Source organism: Sceloporus occidentalis, unplaced genomic scaffold (assembly GCF_023333645.1).
Source record: "Sceloporus occidentalis isolate IW3139 unplaced genomic scaffold, rSceOcc1.0.p SCAF_1, whole genome shotgun sequence".
Classification (NCBI taxonomy): domain Eukaryota; kingdom Metazoa; phylum Chordata; class Lepidosauria; order Squamata; family Phrynosomatidae; genus Sceloporus; species Sceloporus occidentalis.
Genome location: NW_028316981.1, coordinates 242,656,244 through 242,681,042, shown reverse-complemented (window position 1 = coordinate 242,681,042; position 24,799 = coordinate 242,656,244). Strand labels below are relative to the sequence as shown.

Below are 24,799 nucleotides of genomic sequence, written 5' to 3'. Positions count from 1 at the left end.
TGAAACAGTCTTTTGCAGAGAAGGATAAAGATCTTGCAAAACAACAAATCTCTGGATTCCATAGGGCTAAAGGAGCTGTAGCACTTAAAGTGATGTCGAACTGCATTATTTCAACAGTGTAGATGCACCCACAATTTCAATATGCCCTTGCCTTTCTGCAGTGGGCGTAATAATATTAGCTATCTCTGGAGTGATGTTGTAAGAGTTAAAAAATGATAATATGTATGAAACAACTATGCAATTGCTTATATAAATATTAAAGTCTTACCCAAAGTGCTGAAGTATATTCCCCAAGTAGATTCAGCAACCCAGATAGCACCTTTAAAGTCTGGACTAGAACCCAGAGTGAATTCATTGGATTCATTGGCTCACTGATGTCAAAGAAATCATGTGAATAACTGTGAATAACATAAAATTTATGAGAAGTGTTGGATACTGAAAACTGAACTGAAAGATTTCTCAGTTTCCAGGCTGAACTCATGCATCCATCTTCTACTACATCTAATATTGTGGTAGTTTGTTAGAAAAAAGAACAATAAGTCTGTACTCTCTTCTGCTGTAGGGTCATGTTGGCAGTTTGCTGAAGCGTGGTCTCACAGTGACCAATTTAGGAAAAATTAGGTGACATAAGGAATTTTATCTGGCCTATAAATGTTTCTAACTCTAGCTAAATATTAACAGACTTGCACATCATTCAGCACTGCCAAAGGCAGAATTCTGGACAATACATAAGCAATCCTTACAATCATATCTCCAAAGGTTTTGCACACAAGAATGTCTTGATAGACTGAGTGCCCTACAGCAAAACAACTGATGGCAATATGATCCTTATGTCAGAACTTGGGGTGTCAACTGATTTATAGGAACATAACCTTGACAGACAAGAAGAAAGAGAAACTACAGAGATTTTGAAAGAACTTGCACTAATAGTTCTCATCATGATTCATTGTATGTAGATAATTGTTTTCTTGTATCCTAACTCCCTGAAATGTTACTGCATTGGAAAGGATGCTCTATGAATTAGAATTAATGCTTCTTTAAAGACAGATGTGCTATTATGTAAAAACTTCACTGAACACATCTCAAGGTACAAGATAATATTCAGCATCACTCCCCTCCCCTGGATTGCAGTCCGAAAAACTGCTCCTCTTGACCTGCTCAATGTTTCTAGATTTCTTGGTTTCTCTATGAATAGTGATGATTTGCATAATTTCCCACTTAAACAATAAATGCTAGAACATGTAATAAGGGCAACATTTCCCTCTTTCCCTACTTCTTTCTTCTTTGATTCTGTTTTCATTTTGCTAAAACTAGAACAGCTATTGATTCTCTATTTATTTACTTTTTATTTTTTATTTTTGCAAATATAAATGGAAAAAGAATGCTTGTCTTGTTCAGCAATCAAACTGGAAGAGGATTTAATAACCCAAAGTATTGATTAGAATTTGCTTGCTTGTGGGCCATTGATTGGGAACTGTTGTTAAATTCCCCCCCCCCCTTTTTTTGGAAACCACTGTTGCTTCTTTGTGTAAAAAGCCCCAGACTTGCATACAAATAATTGTTCAATAATGATTTAATGTCACTTCTACAGCTCATGCATACCAAGAGAGAGAGAGAGAGAGAGAGAGATGAGAGAAAAAAAGAAAAAGGCAATTTAAACAAAACAAAAAGACAATTTAAACAGAACAAAAGGGACCACCACTTAGTTTAGTACCTAGGCTATTTTTAAGGTATATTCAGGCCATGCCTAGCCCAGTGTTACTCAGCCTGACACTGTACTGGCAGATGTCAATTGCTGTGGCCATAAATAGTAGCTCATAAGCTTCTGGCCATTTATCAAGCCTGTCTTCAATGTTAGGTTAGAACAAGGAGCACAGAAATAGTTGTGAAGCCCAGTAAATTACACCATGGTAATCTGATGAAATATTGATCAAATAAAAAGTGCCAGCTCAGTACTGGTACTTGTAATAGACCCAAGACAAACACTGTTGGGGGACATGAACAGAGATATACAAGGTCAATTCCAATGTTTGTCCATGCTCTGTTTGAGTTATAGTTTGCAGATCTTCTTGTTTAAGTGCATGAGCCTGAAGCGTGATGTTTTTCTCTGACAGATAATTGTGATGATCAGCTGGTGTCTGCCTTGCCTCAGTCATCATTCAGCAGTTCATCGGAGCTGTCCAGTAGTCACAGCCCAGGATTTGCAAGGCTTAATCGAAGAGATGGTAAGTCCTTCTGTTTTTAAATCTTAATTTCTGAACGTTTTGCCAAAGGAGCTATGAAGACAAATGAACAGTATGCATCTCCTAGAATTTTAAATTGGAAGTGTGCATTTATCAGGACTTTATTTTCTTTCATGATTAAAATACACAATACAATTTTCAAAGACCCATTCCTTTTTGTTATCCAGCAGTACACCATCTTGACAAGCACAGTGAAAGAAACTACCACTTGAGATTGCAGTATCACTTTTATCCAATGTTTTGTAGGTCCATATTACTAAGGATGATCCAAATTCATATTCTTAATGAGAAAGGATGCTTTGATGCACCAAGACATCGTTTAGTGATGGTAGGAGGAATGATAAACTGCTATGAGATATCCACATTCGCATTTCAGGACTATTTTGCAAAAAATTCATCTGTCCAAAAACATTGGCTGGAATACTACATGTACTACTTAGTTATGTATTTAGTTGCTTAGCTAAGCAGCAATTTCTGGTCTGACCAGCAGCAGCAGCTATGCAGAGAGAACAGGCTCAGGTCTGCTGCCAATAGTGACATGGGTGGGTGACATTTCCACTGCCCTCCTGGCTACTAGTCTTCCACTGCCCTCTTGGCATAAAACAAGGCTGCAACAAGGAAGTGTGAAAGAGGTGCTGGTGGGAGGAGAAGGGAACCATCATCTGCCCACATTCCAATCTTGGGCAGAAAGGGTCCCTCTTCTTTCTGCGTGGGTGATGTCTGGTCAAGCAGGGTAGTTCCAGTTGTGGCAATAGTGTCACAATCGTAACTATATAGAGAGAATAAGGATCCCTAAATCCTGAATTTTAACCATTGCTTTTTGTGCCTATAATAATGTTCTTGCACAAAAACAAAATACAACAAACCCCCAAATCCATAAGGAGCTGGGATTTGAACCCTGGTCTCCTGAGTCATAGTCCAATGCTCAAACCACTACGCAATGCTGGTTCTCTTTTCTTTAAGTGACAATGATAGTCATAGGTGCACATTTTGTCCCAGATGTTGTTTCTGCTGTAATTCAATTGGTGTGAAGGGATCTCAATACAGATAGAGGTCACTACCTTTCTTAGCCATGTGGGGAGAGAGACAGAGGACCGTAAAATGTAAAATCCATCCTCTATCATTTGTGAAGCTACGGGCCTCTTCCTTTCTTATTCAGAGAACATTGAATTTCTCAAGAAGTCTGTACTGCTGCATCTGGAAAAACTTTTAGACAGTATATAGGTACAACTTGCCAATTATAGTCAAATGAAAAAGTTTTACCTTTGTTGGGGGTACAAACCACAAAGTGTTATGTTTCAGTTAGCTCCTTCTTCTTTATGACCCCCCTGTTGTGGCTAAATTTGGTATCTTCAAATCCAGCAAATATATTCAGGGGCAGCTGTGTTGCCATGCTGGAAAATATAACAAAATACAAAGTCCTGAATATATTTCTTGCACAAAACCAATGTATTTTTCACAACATGTACTATTTTGTGTGTTTTTAAAAAATCAAAAATGCCTTTAAAACATGTTTCACAAACAAACCTTTGAAAACAAATGGAGGAAAATGAAAAAGAAATGAAAAATGTGCAAAATTCTTGTCAGCTCACCCATCAGTGAGAAAACTTTTGAAAATATGTTCTTGCATAGAATGAGGAGGAAGAGGAAGAGGCAGAAACTTTTAGTTTCAATTAAAGTCACAGTTTTACCTTTAATATCTATAGAATCAATGTAAGGTGTAATAGCAACAACACAGCATATTAATGCTTTCAGACAATGACCCTGGCCTATTCAGAATTAAAAAGAGTCAGTCCCTAATTACTAGAATGATTAAATGTTCAGATGAATCTCCTCTCTAAATATTTTTGCAAAGTTTAATTGTATAATATGTCCTTTGAATGAATTTTATTGCTATGTTCTATGTTTAGCTCTACGTGATTAAATATATAAATCTGAATGAATGAATATTTATACATGAATGTTGGATGAACTGGGGAGGGGGAGTGTTAATCTCTCCCACCTTTGTTGACCTGGTTTCTCTCTGGAGCAGCCCACAAAGCCAGGTGGTGGGCAGATGGAGTTTCAGTAGTCTATTGGAATTCCATCTCCCTCACCCTTACCAGGTGTCCCGTAACACAACCTGCTGGGTTTGAGTGAGTATATTTGAAGGTGGGTGGCCAGGACAGAAGAGGGATTCTGTTGGTGCATTGCCCATCTTTCTACCCAACAATCTCCTTTCCTAAGCTGGTTGAGTTGGTCTCATTGGTAGTGTCAGAGTCCTCATGGCTCATTGTGCTGAGGAGTTTTGACATCCATGAACAGACCGTTCTGTCAGGATCAGTTCTGGATTACATATTTTCCACTACAACCATGGGTCTGTCCTAAGTAGTATCTGGGGCCACTCACGCTGTGCGACACATTATGGACCTAGTTTTCTGTTCTAGATGGTATGATATAATCTGAGTGTGGAGTAACTTTCTATAGTTCTGTTGTCATGGACATATCACTGTCTTGATGGGTTTAGACTCTCTGGAACTCAGAGCCTCTGCAGAGGTGGAGGCAGATCAATATTGTTCAGCCCAAGAGGATTATGGATTTGGATGCATTGGATTGCTCTTCAGGAGTTTTTTGTTCCTTTGGCAGGTGATCTTGTCAAAGCTTTGTCTGATCCCTGCAATACTAAATGATCAGTGTGGTGGACACAGTTGCTTGTAAGTGTCTCCTCCCATAGAGTGGAGAAGGCAAGCCCTGATTCACTAGGGAGCTGGCAGTGATGAAATAAGTGCAATGGAGACTAGAGCAATGATGGCAGAACACTAGGAATGGGCCTGACCAAACACAAGCTAAAGCTCTTTAGAAAACCTATGGTGTGGCAGTAATGATAGTGGTGAAATTCTTCTTCACTGTCACTATTGCATCTGCACAATGTCATCCACTGGAGTTGTCGCAAGTAATCATGATCCTTTTACAGTCTGCCTCATGAGAGCAGCATATAAACCATTCAGTAGCCCACTGTGAAGAGTTTGCACAGCACTTTGTGGATAAAATTGCTCAGATGTGGTCTGACTTGAATGCTATAGTTAATAAAAATCTAGTGGATGTAACCTTGGCCACTGCTTGCACCGTGTTATTGAATATGTTTCAGTTTATGCAAACCGAGGATGTGGACTTGGTCTTTGTAGGGATGAGAGCCACCATGTGCATTCTAGTTCCATGTGCTTCCTGGCTGTTGAATACAACTCAAGGTGGAACTGATAGACTGGCTAAGAGGAGTAGTGAATGGCTCACTGTAGCAAGCAGGTTTCCATTTTTTTCTAAAAGAGGATGTGGTTTCAAGCTTGGGTATTCTTCTGTGCTTGGATCCAATCCTGAATGTGCAAGTTTTGGCTTGGGGTCAGGAGTGCATTTATACAGTTTAAACTAGTGCACCAGCTGTTCCCATTCCTTCAGAAATCGAGTCTGGCTATGATGATGCATCCCTTTTTAAATATTATGTTTAGACTACTGTAACAAGCTTTATGTGGGGCTGCCTTTGGCAATTGTTTGGAAACTTAAGCAGGTCCAAAATGCATGGCCAGACTATTGATTGGGCTTAGGTACAGGGATCATGTGCCCCCCACTTACACATTCTGGCTAAAACAATTCAGTTGGCTGTTCCCAGGCAGAAATCAGAGTGGTGATTTTGGTCTTTAAAGCCCTAAATAGCTTGGAACTAGACTATTTGAAAGATATTGACATAAAACAGATGGGTATGAACGAGTGGTGCGCGACTTTCCCCGGCCAATTGTGCTGGGGCCATGGCAACTGCACATGCCTGGCCCCAATCTGGGCCAATGCTACAGCCCTGAACCAGGCTGCTGGAAGGAGCAGATCCTATCGACTCCTTCTTGGCCTGGTTCTTCCTGGATGATGTGGCATCGTTGTGGCTTCCGACCATGTTCAGAGTGTTTGTCACCTCAACACTATACCCCAAATGTGGCTGGAATCTGTGTCATTTGCCCCATGTGTTTCAGGCTTGGTCTCTTTATACAAGCCAGTGTGCACATTAAAACTGGCAGAGGAGGCGTTCTCTCAGTCCCACCACCTTTTAATCTTTATCTTTTAACTGTGTTTAGCTATTTTTTAAAATAATGTTGTTTCTTTTTAACTTTTGTAAATTAATGTTCTAGCTTAATCTTTTTAAAAATATTGTAAGCCACCTTGAATTCCATCTTGGGAGCAAGGCAGGATATAAATTCAATAAATAAATAAATAGAAGCTTGACGATTTACAGTTAACCCTTTCTCTTTTCTGATTACAGAATGGATTCTTGGTATTCCATTCAATTTGGTAATGCTATTTAAGCAATTTGGCAACATTTGTGGAAGGAAAAGAGAGGAAACACTTTATAAAAAGCAGAAAAATTTGGGGCTAGGTCAGAATGGGAGTGATGTGACTCACAGACTGCCTTTCAGAACCTGGTGTGGCCTTTGCCTCCCTCTTCCCCTAGAACTACACTTTTCAAGGGGGAAATGTCCAAAATGATGTTTTGTGGGTCTGAAAATATACCTGATTTGGCTGGTAAATATTGTTTCAGACTACAGAAACAGCAAGGAAGCTCATCTAAACTCATCTAAAATTGAATGCATTTTCTGCACTGGAAACAGCGTTTTTCTGCACAGAAAATTGTACTTCTGCATAGAAATATTGATAATGAGAGCAAACTAACTTTCTTGTTGGAAAGGGGTTAATCCCTTTGTGACTGGTAGGATCACCCTTTTTGCTACCCTGAGGAAGCAGGCAGCAGAAAAAGGTTCAGCGTAGGGGTTTTTTTCCCCCTCAAAGAGGGCTTGAGTGGCCTTTTAAAGATCATATGTTTTAGTTTGTTTTAATTATACGTAACTTCTGGTATATTACTATTTTTGCTGATTCCTGGTTTGTTTGTCTTTTTGAAATGGTCTGGAGACTTATTCAATACAGAATACTTTACTTTAGAAATATTATTTTCTGTGGGGAAATTCTTCTTCATGGCCTCTGTATCTCACACAAATAAGTTTGTACATATGAAGAAATGGTACGTCAACATGTAGCTAAATCCCATAACTCAATTAGTTTAGTCAGTACTAACAACAGAGCTTAGGCCTATATTTCCTGCTCAGTGCAGGTACGATTTAGAATAATCACTTTTGAACAAGTGGTGTGAATTCATAATTTCTGAGTAAATATTATTAGATGGCCAACCCTTCACTAGGGCGAGAATCTTTGGCCAGCAGTACTGCAAACAACTGAAAAAAAAATATTCCTACAGAAGCCCTTTATTTATGTCCATTTGCTGACTGATATTTGTTCAGAATTTAGTTACAGGACCTGTTGTGCATAAAATATATATCTTGCTTTGTTACATTTTTGCAAAAGCTCAAGGAAAACCACCTAGTTATAAATTAGTTCAGACAAGAGAATAAATAATGAGTTGGGAGAGAGGGAAAGTTGAAGAAAAAACACAGTGTATCAAATCTCAGTCACTCAGCAATTTAGAGATGTATTTAATTGGTCTCTTGACAGTGTAAAAAACAAAAGTTCTCTGCCCACCATTCAGATTTAATTTTTAAACTGAGATCATTAATGTGTATTTAGGGCAAACGAATTCAGTTTTCAGCAAGCCAGTTGTTAGCTGAAATATCTTATGTGGGTTGTAATGGAAAAACAGGTTCAAGTAGCACTTGGTCTTGAAAGGAAGTTGGAGGAAAAGTAGATCACAGGGAGAGAAGAGAAAAACAAAACTGTAATATATTTGTGCATGCGCGCGCACACCCACACCCACCAGTTAATAATAGATGGGTCAACTATAGTACTGCCTATTGCATTATATTGTGCCATGTTTTCAAATATAATTATAGTTCATTTCTTTTAAGTATGAAGAGTTTTTTTAAAAAAACAAAACAAAAACAAAATAGTGCTACAGCTTCTTGACGCTGGAGGTTATTACATGGAGAAATACTCCCGTTATAGATACAGGATTGAAAACTGAAAACAGAGCGTTATCACATGCACCGGTAGCTGGGCAAGTGTAACCCAGATGCAGCCCAGACCTCAGTCATGCTTATCTAGCAGGATTTCAAAAACAGCAAGTTCTGGTTTTTGAAAAGCTGTGGGATAAGTGCGGCTGGGATCCAGGCTGCATCTGGGTTGTACTCGCCCAGCCACCGGCATTTGTGATAACACCTGTTTTTGAATTTTCAATCCCACATCTATGTTGGGGGTATTTCTCCATGCAATAATCTCAGTAGTTTTAGAAGGTATTGGTTCACCCCAAAGAGGAAGAGAGTAAGATAAGTAGTATAAAATGGCGGACCTTTATGAATTAGCTTTAATAGCACTATGGGGCTGTAGAGACTGCCGCTGAAGGGGCGGAATGCAGCACCCTCCATGTTAGGCAGATCAAGGCTGTGGCAACCGCACGTCCCAGTTCTGATCTGGTTTTTCCACGTCACAAAAAGGAGCCATGAAAAGCAGCTCCTTTCTGCGCCTCGGAAAGGGTGAAATAGCCATGGTGCTTCCTTGGCACTGTGTCATCTAGACACAGTGCCAGAGAACCACCGTGATGCCACATGCCATGTGGTGTGGCATGCAGTATCACATCACCATTGGGATAGAGTTGGGCTTGTGTCATGCCCCATCTCCACCCCTAGGCCAGTCTTAATGGCCAGTCTGTACAGGCTCTATGATATTTTTGTAGTTGTGGACATGTCTGATTTCACATCCTCCTTTCTATAAAAAAAAGAGTCATTAATGGGATGGAAGAGATAAAAATATCAACAATATATAACAGAGCTATAGGAATATTAATGAGAGTGGTTGGAGGAGGTCTGTAACTTAGGATCAATCAGGCGAGTGTATTTTTTATTGTCAGTGCAATAGGATAATTCAGACTGAGACTAGTGATAGGTGAATCAATCAATTCCTGGTCCATGTTGCTGTTACATGTGTTTAAATCTCTTCTATTAAAAGGCAGGCCGGCCAGTATACTAAGGTTCATTTAATAATTCATACTTTTGAAAGCAGGCATTTCTAAACATATTATCTTTCAAAGTACAGATTTCAAAATATCTTTTTATGTACATCTGAGCCAACAATTCTTTCAGAATATTTGGGAAATGCAAAGAATTGTGGATAACTAAGTTCCAAATTGCACATCAGTCCAGGAGTGATGGATCAAGTTAGTTTGTATCACAATAACTAATTGAAATTGTCACACCTGTGGAGGGTCAGCACTTTCCCTGTATGCCATTCTATCAATTAAAATCGTCCCAGCTGTTATTTATCCCATAGGGCAAAATATTTGGATACTCATTTGGTATCTGCGTTTTTAGCCTGGCAGGGCTAATTGGAGTTTTGAGTGAGTGTTTAACTGTTTATCTCTCCCCTCCCCAGAGCCACGGTTCAAGTCTGAATTGAGTCCCCCTCTGGTTGTTGTTAACACTTAAAAAAAAACCATGGGAGACCTTAATCACAGATTTCTTGTGTTACATCTCATTTGGTTCTCAGTATGAACCACTTATTAAAAGTACTCAACCTCTATCAAATCATACTCAGAATATGCAAGCTAAAAAAAAAATACTGTAAAAAAATGTATACCAATTGATGGGTGAACTTTGCCAAATATAGAAAAATGCTTATTTTGCCCCATCAAGATTTGTGCATATACTCAATAAATATGTTTTTTTTTAAAAAAAAAAACTTGTAAACGTAATTATTCTCCCTCTCTGTTCAGGTTCTAGCTGACCTAGCTGACCTACCAGCAGCCTAGTATAGGAATATGTGACCATTGTATCTGTTGCATTTCTGTGTCATGCTACTCAGTGTGTCAGCCTATCAATCAGTGCATTCAGTTACTGTTCAGTCAGCCTATCAGTAGTAACTGTGTATGCTTACTGAATCCATGGCAACACTACAATCATTTGCCTGGACTTTGAAAGGAAAGACTAAAGTATGAAGTGACAGATTAGATTTTGAGGATGTGAGAAAGTGATTTTAAGAAGGTGCTTGTAGGATTCCAATGAGTTTTGAACAGCCTTTTTAGGATTCTTAGGGCATGTCTACACAGGATATTTACACCATTTTCCCCTCAGTCTCATGCCATCTTGTGCAGACATGATGTGAGGCAAGTTCCAGATTGGATCTGGACAATCCTTGATTTAAACCATCTTTTGCTCCAGATTTTCTAGGAAAATCCAGAGCAATGCTGGGCAGCTGCTTACACTGTATCCTGCTGTGCAGTCTGCTGGCACAGGTTGTTCCCTCTGAGGTCACCACAAGGTGCCCAGCCATGTGATCAATACTGGGCAGTGGAGTGACTCAAATTCCCCTTGTTACCTATGCATTCCAGAGCAACACTGCCAGTGGAAGTGGCATCTGCTGGCACAGTGGGTAAACAGCCACCCAGTGTCACTCCAGAATGCACAGATAACAAGAGAGATTCAAAGCAGCTTCAAGAATATTCTGGGAGCAACCGGAAGCATTCTGGCCAGTGTAGATCCACCTTTAGAGCGTAATTACACAAGAAACGAATTTGACCAATGCATAATCAGATAACAGAACTTTGATCTAGCCTTCTCAGAATTTGGAAGTATAGAATTGTGACAACATTTTTTGAATGATAAAATCAACTGGTAACCAAGGTCCTTTTTGTGCTATGTATGTATTCAGTAACCCTCTCCCTTTTCATTTTGCCCTATAGCTCCAGATGTTTTTAGCTATTCCAATATGAATGGGAGAACCATGTTATACCTTCATGTAGGTATTTAAAAAGAGTCTCCTGGGGGGTGAACAAAAAGAGGAGCTGGTAATCTTAATTTAGCACCAGAGATATGGTTGAATGAACATGAATTCAAAGCCAGACTTTTAAGAGCAACAAACTCAACGTCCTCTGTCCGGATGGGTGAATCATTCAGTTTTGCTCTCTTTTTTATTCAGCTTTGCAAAATCTCTTTGGCCTCAGGCCTAATCCCACCAGTATACTATATTCATCCATATGTGGATATATGCTGTTATTTGTCTCCTGGACTTTCTGAAAAGCCCCTTAAATGGCCACACATGGGCAGGATCAGATTTTTTTAAGCCACAGATTCAAGCATTGATTTTGCCATTTTATATAAGGGACACTATTCTACTAGGTGTTATGGCTAGCCAAGAGCAGGACGAGGAGGAGGCCGTGGCACCTCAAGTGCAAGAGGAAATGGAGGCTATACTGGGTCCTAATCCTGCCCTGCCAGACCCCAGCCCTGATCTCCCAGCCCCAGGGGATGAAGCTCAGCCAGGTCCTAGCACTGTAAGGATTCCTCCTGAGGCTCAGCAACCTAGTGGTGACTCTGGGGAAGAACCAAGCCTGGAAGTTGCTTCCTTTAGGCAGCAGAGAGGTGAGAGTGCTTGCGTGCATCAATCCAGGAGGCTTGCAGAGAAGCAAGCCATTGATAAGCCACAGCTGGCACAAGGGAGGGCGTCCTGTATTTAAACAGCTACAGAACGCTGACCCTTTGCCAGTAATTATTGCAGTATCCTTCTTGGTGATTGCTGTCAGCACTGGCTTCTTGTTTCCTTGAACCCTTGTTTGCCTTGGACCTTTGACTTTGGAATGAACTGGACTCTTGTTACCTTCTGGCTGCCCTGACCTTGGACTGAACTGACTTCCATGAACTCTGGCATCCTGACCTTGGCTGTGTTTGTGACTTGCTTCTCTAGGACTAATAGAAAGGCCTGTAGACTGTCTCCCACCTCCTTTCTTGCTGAGCCATTTTTATCAGTGTTTGTTAGTGTGTGTGCTGGATGCAATCCAGGACACTAGGTCATTGTATTTAATAGGACTTGAGTATCCACAGATTGTGTTATCCATGGGGAGTGCTGGAACCAAATCCCAGCAGATACCGGGGGCTGACTGTATCTGGCTATATCCCTACAGACCTGGGAACTCCAGGGGTGTGTATGCAAGAGCTGCAGAAGAGAGATGTGAAACATGGAGGTCCTGATCTCTCCTTCTCCACTTCTGTCATACTCTTCATCTCTTTTTTTTACATACTTTCATGTGCACTTGTGTATACTCACCTATACACAAGACAAGAGAATGAATGTTTTTGTATGAATGAGAAAGAGAGTAAATTAGCATGTACATGAGTGAAAGAAAAAAATGAAAGAGCATAACTGAATGTGTACATATCTGGTGCAAGCGAGTATGGCTGTGCAAGAGTCAATATGTGTAAAATTCACACATGTGTTGAGTTAGGTATTGAATTAGTTTAAATAATTTTTTTAAAAATTTAAACTATGTTATTTCCTTATAAAATGTTAAAATAGGAATATACATTAATGTATCAAAGAAAATACACACACTAAACAAAAATATTTTTATTCGTAGATTACATTGAGCAGAGGTGACATCCACATGTAGATGTAAAGTGGGTCTCAGGGATAAAAAAAAATTGAGAACTACTGCCATAGTCAAATATGGAATCTTCATAGCAATGCTGAGACTTCAGGAAGACCCTGGTGACCCTCAGCACCAAAGTCATCCTTTTACATCTGGCTATGTTACCATAGCCACACACCTCTCAGTCTGTCTGCTCACTGATAAGTATGGAATGACTATGCAGGACAGCTTCAAGGTTTTTTTTAGTATGTGTGTATGGGGGAGGCACTGGGTACATTGGTGGAAGTAAGGGTATGTCCACCCCTGCAGTGCCCCAAAAGGTCATCCACATGGGTAAGGACAACTTATGTGTGTGGATGTCCCTATTACAATTCTGGCCAATGTCTTTCTCCCAAATTTATGATGAAATGTATGACTTTTTGTAAAGCCAAAAAAAAAAAAAAAGGCCAAAATCTCTCATTCCTACTCCTTTTCCCATCAGTATTGTCACCAGTTGAGACACACACACGCACACACACGCACGCACGCACGCTTAGTGATATATTCAAAAGCGGTCCATGACCCACTGAGATTTTAAGGAGAGTGTTTTGCCTTTGCCTTGTTGTTTACTCAAACCTATACCTGCTTATTGATCTGTTGAAAAACATTGTAATGGATGCTTTCTTATACAGCTGTGGACTATTTTGTTAGATTCTGTCTAGGAAAGGTATTTATGGTTTCAGTTTTCTGTTTAATTAATTCTTCAGAGCACCTCCAGGTTTGTTGAAAGAATATCTAATGTATGTGAAATTCAAAAGTGTAAGACTTTTCTAGTTATATAAGTTGTGTTTTTCCCTAGAAATACAAAGTCTGTTGGAAAATACTTCAAACTAATAATTAGAGGAATGTGGATTTCAAAATAGTGCTACACTATTTCTGTGAAGTGGTCTCTGCTTGACAGAAAGGCAGTTCTTCCTCTCCATTTAAATTGCAATTGTGGAGATAAAGAGTGGAGAGTAATTCTTCAGTCTTTGAAAACAACATTGGTTGAAATAAGATGGCTTTCATGCTTTGTGTTGCAAGTTTACAAGAATTCTGTGTACCATTTAAAATTAACCTTACAGGGCAATCCTAACTCAAAAATGAGCCAGCTGTGGGTGGCTAGGCTTTGGTACAAGCCTCTGTTGTTGGAAGAAATCTCCTTCTGCCAACAGATGCTCTTTTCTAGCAGAATTTTTTCTGCCAGGAGTACAAACTTCTGGTAGAACTGCTCTACTGAATAATATCTGATAGCAAAAGAGCCAGCAAAGTGTTGTAAAAGGGACTGTAAAAGAGGTGCAGTAAAGAAGGAATAGGGGGGAAAATGAAAATACAGTAGACCCCCAAAAAGAAAAGAAAAGAAAAACCAGCACACAGCTAAGTAAAAAATTTATTTCTTGAGAGATGGAAAACCTCTTGAGAGATGGACTGCTGAGAGACTTCACAGTTCTGTGCAAAATTTATACATGGATTATTATTTTTCTCAGAAAACAGCATTTTCTGTGAAGAAAATAACATTATTTCTGTGCAAGCAACAGCATTTTCTGTACAAAAAACAATTAGCTAGCATGTGCTACTTATCTAAGGGGCTTGACAGACTGCCTCGAAAAGGGGAGTTGGAGCTGCCCCTCCTTGCTGCGCAGTGTTGCCGCAGCAACCACGCGTCATCAATACGCCCCAAATTGGTGCCGCCTGCATGTACTAGGGATTGGGAGCATGCGGTTGCTGTGTGCTCCCGAGCCCTAGAATCGCTGCCACCACACCACAAAGCACCCGTATATATCAGGCCAAAGTATGCTTAACTATAACTTCTCCTGCCTTGACCATGACATCATCCACTTGTACTCCAGTCAGTGGCAGAATGGATTGCTTGGGATTGCTTGCTACTTTGAGTCCCAAAACCATACACCTCCTTCAATTAATGGACAGTACATCTTCTTCAGTATTACTGTAAAGTATTTGTACTTATAATACTGTATACAGTATAATATAATATATACGCAGTATACAGTAATATACTGAGACCAGGACATTAAAGGTACCAGTAAGCTTTTGTGCATGTATGTACACATATGTGTATACATAACAGTGTATTATTTAGTTTTTGCACACATTCAGAAGTATAATGTAGTGTGTTATTTATGGTTTTTGGTGGCCAAAATGCAATTGTAAGCTAAAAAACCTGGGTTCCACTTTTCAACCAATTCCACTTTTTGACAGTCCTCCAGTCCCTAACTCATCAAATAAACGAGGGCTTCCTGTATTTATGATCCCTACTTATTCACAGTTGTGACACTATTTTCACACTCATAACTTTTTACTTGAAAACAACTCCAGTTGAAATCAGTAAGGCTTACTTTCAAATCAGCTCATTTAAAGCTTGACTATAAATCTTCAGTTTATACACTAATGAATCTACAGCTGTGTTTATGTAACTGTCAGTTCCTTTTGAAAAATGAGAGCTTATCTCCAGGGAAAATTACATTAAGAATTCTAGGTCTTGATTCCCCACCCTGTTGTATGAAATGAACTATTCTCAGATAGCCAACATGGAATAGTGGTTGGGCTTTGACCCTGCCAAGAAAACCCAGGATAGGTTTCCCCTTAGGATCACCATAAGTCAGAAATGCTATGAAGGCACACAACAACAACAACAACAACATTATTCCCCATGTACAGCAGGAAACAGACGGAGCATTTCCATGTATGGTCAGTGGGAAATCACTGCAGATTTGCAATCGACCTATACACTTCCAGGAAGGCTGGCTTGTCCCTTTGATAAAAGTACTTTTATTCCTTTGGTAGTACAGAGGAAATTGGAAAGAATTGAAAGCTTGCTCTTTAAACTGCACAAATGCAAACAGAGACATTTGTGATGCTTGATTTTAATTCCTTATATTATCCAAATTATCCAAACTGAAGGAGGATAGCAAATCTGAAAGTGGTTTGAGATTGAACTTTTGGTGTCATCTGACTCTGGAAGTAGTAAGAAATCAGAGCTCTGCCTTCCTTTCCCTCTTCCTGTCAGATATTCTAATGGGGGATTTTTGTTTGAGCCTTAAGGAGTACTTCAGAATAACCAGAGAAATTGATGCTTCTGAAGAATAGTCAGTGACACTATGCTTAATATCTAGAGCTCTAAAATCTCCATTGTTCCCTACAAGATATTACTTCCTTACAAATCAAAGCAGGTGGGCTATTAGGAAGTGCAGTTCCATAAATGTGGGCCCACACATGACTAAGAGGTATCCTTTCTAACCTTTAATGACAAGGAACTGCGGTCCCACATATATCTTGAGCTGAAGAGGTTTCAGAACTGAACCATATTTTCAACCAACATTTCACACTAAGGAATTTAATTTACTCCCGTGAGCCTTTTGACTAACATGAGAACTAGATGTGTTTGGATCCCCATACTTCACATACTGATGAAGGGCATCTCTTCTTAACTCCATTAGGCTACATCAATTTAGGTCAGGAACTCCAGTTATAATTAAACCAGGTAGTATGCTACCACAAGAATCTGTATGCTTAGTTTCTATGGGTTTCTTGTTTATCCAACCTTTTCCATAACAAAGACTTCTTAGACAAGGTCCTATGTGATGCAAACAAACACAAACAGCAACAATAGCAAAAAAGAGAGAGAGAGAGAGAGATGTGTACAGAAGCTATCCCGGTTGAATTTCTCAGAAAAAGTGTTACGGTTCTCCATGAGAGTACTCAGACTTTTCCACAATTAGACACTGAAATTGTAACTGTTTCTATTTGCCTGTCTTGACATCTTTCTTTTTGCCTGTTTTGAGGCTATGAACACTGAACTTTTAATAATAAAGTTTAAGTTCTAACCTGCTTCCTTTCCATGTCTTCATACCAGTTGACTAATCAACCCTGTGATGATTTATTGAACTGCCTCATTATCAAGCAGCAGCTGCTGCAGCTTCTGGTTGCCACTGATATTGAGCCTCAAGGAAATAGTCTCTAGTGGGGCCAAGTTCACAAATTCCTAGTTCTGGTTGTTGTGATACATCTAAGGCTTCTTAGTGGTTTATTTTGCATCAATATCATTGAGGTTTTGCAAATTTGACCTTGAAAAAGTGTGCAGACTCAAAAGTACAAACTTGTAAGAGCAATTTAGGAAGGACCAAGAAATGGCATAATAAAGCTCTACATTTCACATCTCACTGCACTGTTTACTATACTTCTTAAAATGATTGACTTGCCTATTCTGGAATGAAGGATTGTTTTATATTCAAAAGCTGGGGGAGCTTTTCACAGAGACAGAAGGGTTTTCTTCCATAGAAAGAATAGGCTCTAATGACTACATAAAACCTTTCAAATATCTAATTGTTTCTTGAAGCATGCAACTGCCTCTTCCACTGGGAAATAATGTGGAAGATCTTGATCTTTCCATTTTTAATTCTGTTGCCTGTCACAGTGACCAGCATTGTGTTTCTCATGCATTGATTTTATCTGTTATCTCCAAGCGCTAAGCAGCTTTATGGCAGTTCCTTTGAAGGTGTAACCTTTGTCAGAATGTTGACAAAGTAACTGATCCCATGATGGGCTGAAAGCTGATATGGCCACATATGAAGACATTTGACCAATTTCTTGACCATGTACAAGCAGTCCAGATTCCACCCAGTTGAATCAGTCATGAAAAACAGTTCAAGAATATGTGGGCATTGTATGATTCTTAACTAAGGTAGTTGATATATTTGTTGTTGTTTTTCCTTTCAAATTTTCAAAGCATGCCATTTCATTACTGGTTGAGACAGAAATTTGTCTGGAACAGCTGTTGGTTTTGACAACAATAGCATCATCAATATATATATTTTTAAACAACTAGTTATCCCAAGAGTTCCTGACAGTTGAGACAAAAGAAGAATTTTTGTGGCTAACCCCATTTGACTGACCTCTGGCTTCCATAAAAGGCACCGCTGGCTGACTGTAGTGGCCAACACTGTTCTTCATAGGGCTAGCCAGGCCCACATATCTTCCACAAAGTTCCTCCATGGAGCCAGACATTATGGGTACTCTTGAGAGAGTAGCCAAGTTATTGCACCACAGACAGCCTTCCATGGCTCCCTGCCTACAATCCCAAGGTCCAAAGATCTCTCAGTGGTAGGCATTTGAGGGTTTGTGGATCTGAAGAGCTGTGTGACAGCTACTTGTATGCTGTGGATTTTCCACAGTAGGAACTGTTTGGTTATTCCAGAGCCAGTTAGACTCTGGAGTTTATCGCATTCAGCTTAGAACGGCCCCTGAACGTTCTTAAAGGGACCGTTCTGGGGACAGGAGGCAGCAGGGAACGCTGTATATCGCACAGTGAGAACGCCGCCACCACCACCCCTGCCGAGCGTTCCCCTTCTGTTCCCCTTCCATTCTGAAAGTGTTCTAGAGGGCCGATTTTTGAGAACGCTTGAGAAAGCATTCCTGAAAATCGACCCTGGGGAACGCTCCCAGAACAGAAGGGGAATGCTCGGCGGTGGTGGCAGCGTTCTCACTATGCGATATACAGCGTTCCCCATCGCCTCCTGTCCCGAGAACGGTCCCTTTAAGAACGCTAAAGGGCCGTTCTAAGATGAATGTGATAAACTCCTCTGTTTTGGAGAGCACTGGTTTTTTTGTTGTTGTTTGCTTGTTTTAATGTAGCAGCAGGAGCCCTTCTAGTAGAAGCCATGAATCACTCTGTCACCTGAGACAGGTGTTACCTTCACTGGAATAGGAGGGCCAAGTCTTCAGTCAATGAAATTTCTGCTGAAGAACTTCACTTTTCCTTTCCTTTGTAACAGGTATATGTAGCAAAGTAATGGTAGACAGCTGCAGAAACTTGAATATGTAGTAAATGCTCTGACTTTTCTTTTACATACAGTGTGATTCACAATTTCACTCTTGCTGAGTACTGTCCAATATAATATGTCATTAAGAAAAGAGGCTATAATGATCTCTGAAAAAGGATTTCAATATGCACATGTGAACGATTTTCACATCTAACATAGTTAAATGTGGGCTGCTTACCATTTCAGTTGTTACATAACAGCTGCAATAAACTAGAGGCTACATAATACAGCTAAAGACCTTTAAAATTCTCAATTGGCCTTTGAAGTTGGACAATTTCATAAACATAATGCTATTTCATGAAATCAGAAATACCACACAGCATGATTATATCATGCTTTCTGGACAAAAAAGAAACAATTTTGGGATGGAGGTGGAAAACTAGTGAACTTTTCTGTAAGAAAAGTAACATTGTTTAAATTCTAGCTTTCATCACCACTTGTTGAAATGTCTGTGAAATAAAAAGTCCATTCTCATTATCTTTATGGGGATGTTATGTGTATTGAAAATTTAACCCCTCAAAATAGCTGCCTTGTTGGTTACGGAAATCAAGACAGTTTTGATGGTGTTTGCCAGTAGTGATCTTACATTAGTCTAGCTCAATTGCATTTTCTATTATGCTTTTAGCATGATCTATCAATACAGTGACTCTGACGAGATTCATATTACTGCCACTGGCAATTTAAAATTGGCTGCCTAAAAGTACATTCTATTTATCCAATTTCTCAACTCTTGGACTGCTTACTTTAATGCCTTTTCTCAGCCAGAAGGGTTTCTTTATTAATACCACTGTAATACTATATCAACGAGAATCCATGAATTCTGATCCATGAGGCATCCAATGAAGTTGCAGTTCCTGTGGGTTTGAAGGGAAATTTATGGCCCATGTTGAAATTTAGTTGTGGTAATGGCAATTTTGAAAAATTTCACTACTCATGCCCCAAATGCAAAAGGCAAATCAGAGAAATATATTAATTTAACAGTAGGTTTTCCACTTGCTCCCTGCTGCTATGCAGGTTTAAAAGTTACCTTATTTGAGAATCATCTAAAGAAAATAAAGTCTTTAAAAAGGGTGTGAGCCCACAAAGCATGTCAGTACAATTATATAAGAAAGCTTATATTCTGCAGAATTGCATGTTTTCTATTTCTAACAATATACAGGCAATTGTAAAATGTTCCTAATGGAGCCAGTGTGGTGTGGTGGTTTGAGTGTTGGAGTAGGACTGAAAGAGAGCAGGGTTCAAATTCCCCCTCAGCCATAGAAAGTACTGGGTGACCTTGGGAAAATCACACTCTCTCAGCTTTAGAGGAAGGCAGTGGAAAATCTGATCTGAAGAAATCTTGCCAAGAATAACCCTATGGAAAGATCACCACAAGCTGGAGTTGACTTGAAGGCACATTGCAATAACAAATAATCTCCCTAGAATTATCAGAGTTCAAAATTTCATCATGCATTTTAGTTACATGAAGCATGTTTGCAATGATTTGACCAGTGGTTAATTTCTACATAAAGAGACCTCAAGCTGAGCATGTATGAAAATTGCACAAAGTTACCTCAGAGTCCTGCCCCCATATATTCACAGACTGAAAATGCCTTGCAGGCGATAAGGGAGCTCATTTTGCACATGGTATTATCTCCACACTGATATTGAACAGTCAGGCTTGCCATGGACTTAATGTATTATTACTCTTTTCAAGTTGTCACATAGACTTAGTTCAGATCCTTAATGGAATTGCATAATCTGTGAGGAAATGAAAAGTTTAGGCAACTCCTATGCTCACAGTATGCCAACAGCCAAAATCTTCTAACTATGGCCAAGCACTGCCACAGCTTTGCCTTGACTTCAGGCAACTTGAGGGAAATCTAGGAATGCCATGACAATAAAGATAGAACTGCATGCATCAGAACTTTCAGAATGAATAGTGTCAATTGAAATGAGGTGGTTACTTACGGAAGAGAGAATCACTCTAGGTTTTAGGCTCTGGCTTCAAGAAAAATATGAGGAAAACATTGAGTGGAGACAAGGGAATAAACATAGCAGCTGCTAGGAAGAGAAAAAGCTAAAACTTATTAGACCTTTATCTGGTGCCTAAACATGCAGCAGAAACACCATTAAAATTTAAAGCAGGGTTGGTATTGGAATCCACTGGGTGACATTGGGCAAGACACATTCTCTCAGCCTCAGGGGAAGGCAATGGCAAACCTCTTCTGAATGAATCTTGCCAATAAAATCCCATGATAGGGTCACTTTAGGGTCACCCTAAGACAAAATTGATTTGAAGGCTCAACAGCATCAATAACAAATGGTACTGACATTATTATTTTTTTTACAAGGTGGACTTGAGAGCATGTCCTCCACTGACAGTGTGACAAGAATTGTTTCAATCTTTATAGGGTTCACAATGCTTTTGGGTATGTGGGAAAATTTTTATGAGGCATCTAGGTGGTCTTTCCCATTTTTAAAACATTCCCAGTTTTTAAGCTTTGAAAGAAGCCTTGGGTTGCTTCTACATACTTGAGGCTTCTTTCAAAGCTTAAAAATTGGGAATGTTTAAAAAATAGGAAAGACTGTACACTGTTGCTTTGAACCACATACTATGTGGTTTTGATATATATATTTACTAGCACTGGGAATGGCACTGTGTAATCAGAATCACATAGTATATGGTTCCTAGCAATAGTGTAGAGAAAGAAAGAAAAAACCTAAGTTGTATTGACACAGAACAAAATACATAATGCAATTCCAGGGTCCCCCCCCCCCACAAGGGGAGGCGACAGAAAACTCTACCAGATTCAGAATGTTGAAATCACTCTTTATATAAAGAAGCCTAGAGGGACCCTCAAGCAGGAGAGGACTGAAGACTAGTTGCCATAAATTCTTTCTCAACTGAAAAAAAATGTGTTTGATGAATCTAGAGAAACATGATGTGAGGAAAAACAGAGAGATAGGAATTTTGCATAGTCGCCCTCCCCCCGTATTTACATGTACTGAAACATTTTGCAAAATTATTCTGTGCAAAACATAATACTCCTCTGTGCCAAAAAAAAATGTGTTTTTGTGCAAAAAATAAAAATCAATTCTTCCAAATACCAATTTTTGTTTCTGACTGTGATCTGGAACTTTTTGCATACACCCCCCACATACTGTTTCCATAAATATGTGTCTTCTGTGTTAGGACAAATGGTGTGTGTGTGTGCAAAAACCTCACTGTTGCATAAAATACATATGTTTCTGGATACTGTTCATTTACACAAGTATTGGACAAAATATACACATTTCCCAAAACATTTTAGAATATTGAAATACCTGTTGAAAATTGTGTGGAAATGTTCACACACACACACACACACACACACACCCAAAGTGGGGATAAAACTATGGCGACTATTTGCATGTGAGGATGAAATAGTCTAAGAAGTCCATCGCTAAGGGCTTGTCCAAACTGGCAGCTAATGCCAATTCAGTCAGTTATATTTCATGTCACTTTGGGGTGTTATTTTTTTTTTCACTCCCAAATCCACATACTGATTTTTTAAAAAAAGATAAAATGAAATTCATGGTCTTCTGTTCCCCATAAATTATTGTGCTAAATGAGACGACACACACACCCTACCCCACACAAAACGAAGGCTGTTTTCTGGCTGCTTACATTGGACACGGATCTATTTTTCCTATCCCACCCTTTTCTCTTTCCACTGCCTCTCTGCTCTTCCTCCCAGTAGTTTTGCAAAAAGTAGGGAGAGACAGGGACCTTTTCTTCTCCTATTCTCTTTTCCTCTCTCCTCTGCTCATCAGAAATGTGTACACTAGTGCATCACAATACAAATGAAACATAACTTTGACACATAAGCACTGTCCCCAAAATTCCATGCATCCAATAATGTTCTACTCAGCATTTCTGCAACATTTGGTGGAATCTTAAAGCATATGCAAAGTGAAAAAGACCTATTCTTTAGCCCTGGCTACTGCAACTCTCCAGCTTCAGTTTTCATCCTCTATTTTTGAACTCACTCAGCAAGTACAGCCCTCCCTTAGGGTTTCCTCAGTCATAGGGATTATACATTGCACACACATACATATACAAATCCAACTGAAAACATCAGAAGAGCAGTAAAGGGAATGAAAAATAGAAGATTGGCATACTAGGAAATATTGGTTAAAAAAACATGACTGGCAGGAACAAAAAGACCCCAGAAGGGAGCAGGGAAGCCTGAAACATCCTGGAATTATCAATGTATCATCTGGATCTTGGAAACAAAGGGGTTAATTACAGGAATAAAATAAAAAAATAAAAAATGATCTCCCCATATATTTGGCTATTCTATATATGCTCTAAGACTAGCACTTTTAAAAAAGAATGATATGCCTGGTCAATTATCAAGATCTTGCCATGAGAGCTTTCACTTAATATCACAGGTACACTCCTTTAGGCAATGCTAGGAAGTCAACCCTTTCTTTGGCAGGCAATTTGGTGGATGGGAAGGCATCTGGAGAGTTATTTATGGTACACATGCTGTGCCTCACTACTGGAATCCTTGCCTGGGGGCCATTCAGTTTGCTCAAGCAATTAGCAGCAAATATTTCTTTCTCAGCATGAAAACTGGATGAAAATAGGACAAGAGCTTGAGAATGCTAAATGCTTATTTTCTTCTTCTCCTTTCCTGATTTGAGCACTGTGTTGATTATCTCCAAATGGTAGGCCCACAATTTTTCTAATCCTGTGATTTTCATGAGACCCCACAACTCTCTCATTACAACAGTTGCACTAGTGAATGTCTGTTTTACTGTGCCACTCAGTATTATGGTAGTTATTAACCACAAAGCTCTGTAGCACCTGAGCTGTTCAAAGAATTGAATATTTACATACATAGTCTCTAAACCCTTTGATGAAGGCTCTTCTCTTAGGAGATTATCGCACACAAAATCCATGCCAGGATAGACACAGGTTGTAACTGTCAATGACAGATCTTATCAAGCTCCGCATGCCTGGGCAGTAGGTAGCCCATTTCCAACCCAGGTTTCTCTGGCAGCTTTTCAAAATCCCATTCTTGAAAAGCTTCTGGAGAAGCCTGGGTTGGATACGGGCTGCCTACTGCCTGGGTATTGGGCAGTGCGATAAGATCAGTCACTGATGGTTACAACCTGTATCTATCCCAGTGCAGATTTCATGTACGATAATGTAAAATCTCTGCCCGGAATGTTTGGAGTCTGGAGAAAATGTGAGAGAATGGAATGGTTATTACAAAACCTGTGGGATGCCTTGCCCAGGGAGGTCCTCTCTTTAATATAATAATAATAATAATAATAATAATAATAATAATAATAATAATAATAGTTTATTTGTATCCCACCTCTCCCTGTATTGGATCGAGGTGGGTACCAACAAACATAAGAACAATAAAAATAGAGATATAGAAAGGATTTGCTGAGAGGCAAATCCTTTTTTTATTTAGACACACTTTCAACATCTTGTGAAGAAATTCTATGAAGAAAGGAGTTTCAGTGGGTTGATACTGTACTCTCTCATGTTTTTAAATAATAATAATTAAAATAAATAAATAAAAGAACCTAACACTCAAAATCCATAAAGAGCAATATCTTTGATATTGGATCAACCAAAACGTACAAGATACATCATACAAGCTTTTGAAACTCCAAAGAATTCTTCATCAGGCAAAAGTTGTTTTTAAAAAAATCATACAGTAAAAGAAAAGTGATGATGGTAGTCACAGTGGAGCTCTGGTGCTACAACCAACTACAACTCCCAGAATTCCTAGCATTGAGCCAGGACATTTAAAGTGGTATCAGAGTGGATTATTTCTGCAATGCAGATGCATGGGTTGTTTCTGGAGCATATCGCATGGACAAAAAACCTGACTGCACCCCAGTGGGATGCAGCCGTGTTGCAGGATGCAGGCAGGAATTGTTACATGTCTGAAGGGATCTCAATGGAAGGCAGAGGCTACTCCCCTTTCTTTGGCCATGTGGGGACAGAGACAAAATTTAAACTCCCATAGCAACAGTAAAGTGACTCCTTGGGGGATCCAGCCTGACTGTGTCCTTTTTGGTAGTAGTACCATGTTAGTTTCTTGCCACATAAAAAAGGAGGAAGGAATGGGGAGGAAAAGAAAAGGAAATGTGGCAGTACCTTTATGATTAACTGATTAGTATTTTTGCATGAGCTTTGGTGGATATAAATTCACTTCTTTGGATGCATTACCAAGTGGAATTAAGCCCTCAGGTATAAAGCATATTTATGATGACTGTACCTAGTTACAAGCCTCTTTCTGGGCAGAAAACAATGAATTTCTCAAGAA

General features: G+C 39.4%; 1 protein-coding gene across 1 annotated transcript in view; it reads left to right on the top strand.

The window, feature by feature from the left end:
• LOC149323688 (contactin-associated protein-like 4) overlaps positions 1-24,799 on the top strand; it is a 351,361-nt gene that overhangs the window by 78,930 nt on the left and 247,632 nt on the right. The window contains exon 2 of the mRNA XM_089491044.1: positions 2,115-2,225. Within this exon, the coding sequence (XP_089347170.1) occupies positions 2,115-2,225 (111 nt within the window). The remainder of the gene's footprint in view (positions 1-2,114; positions 2,226-24,799) is intronic.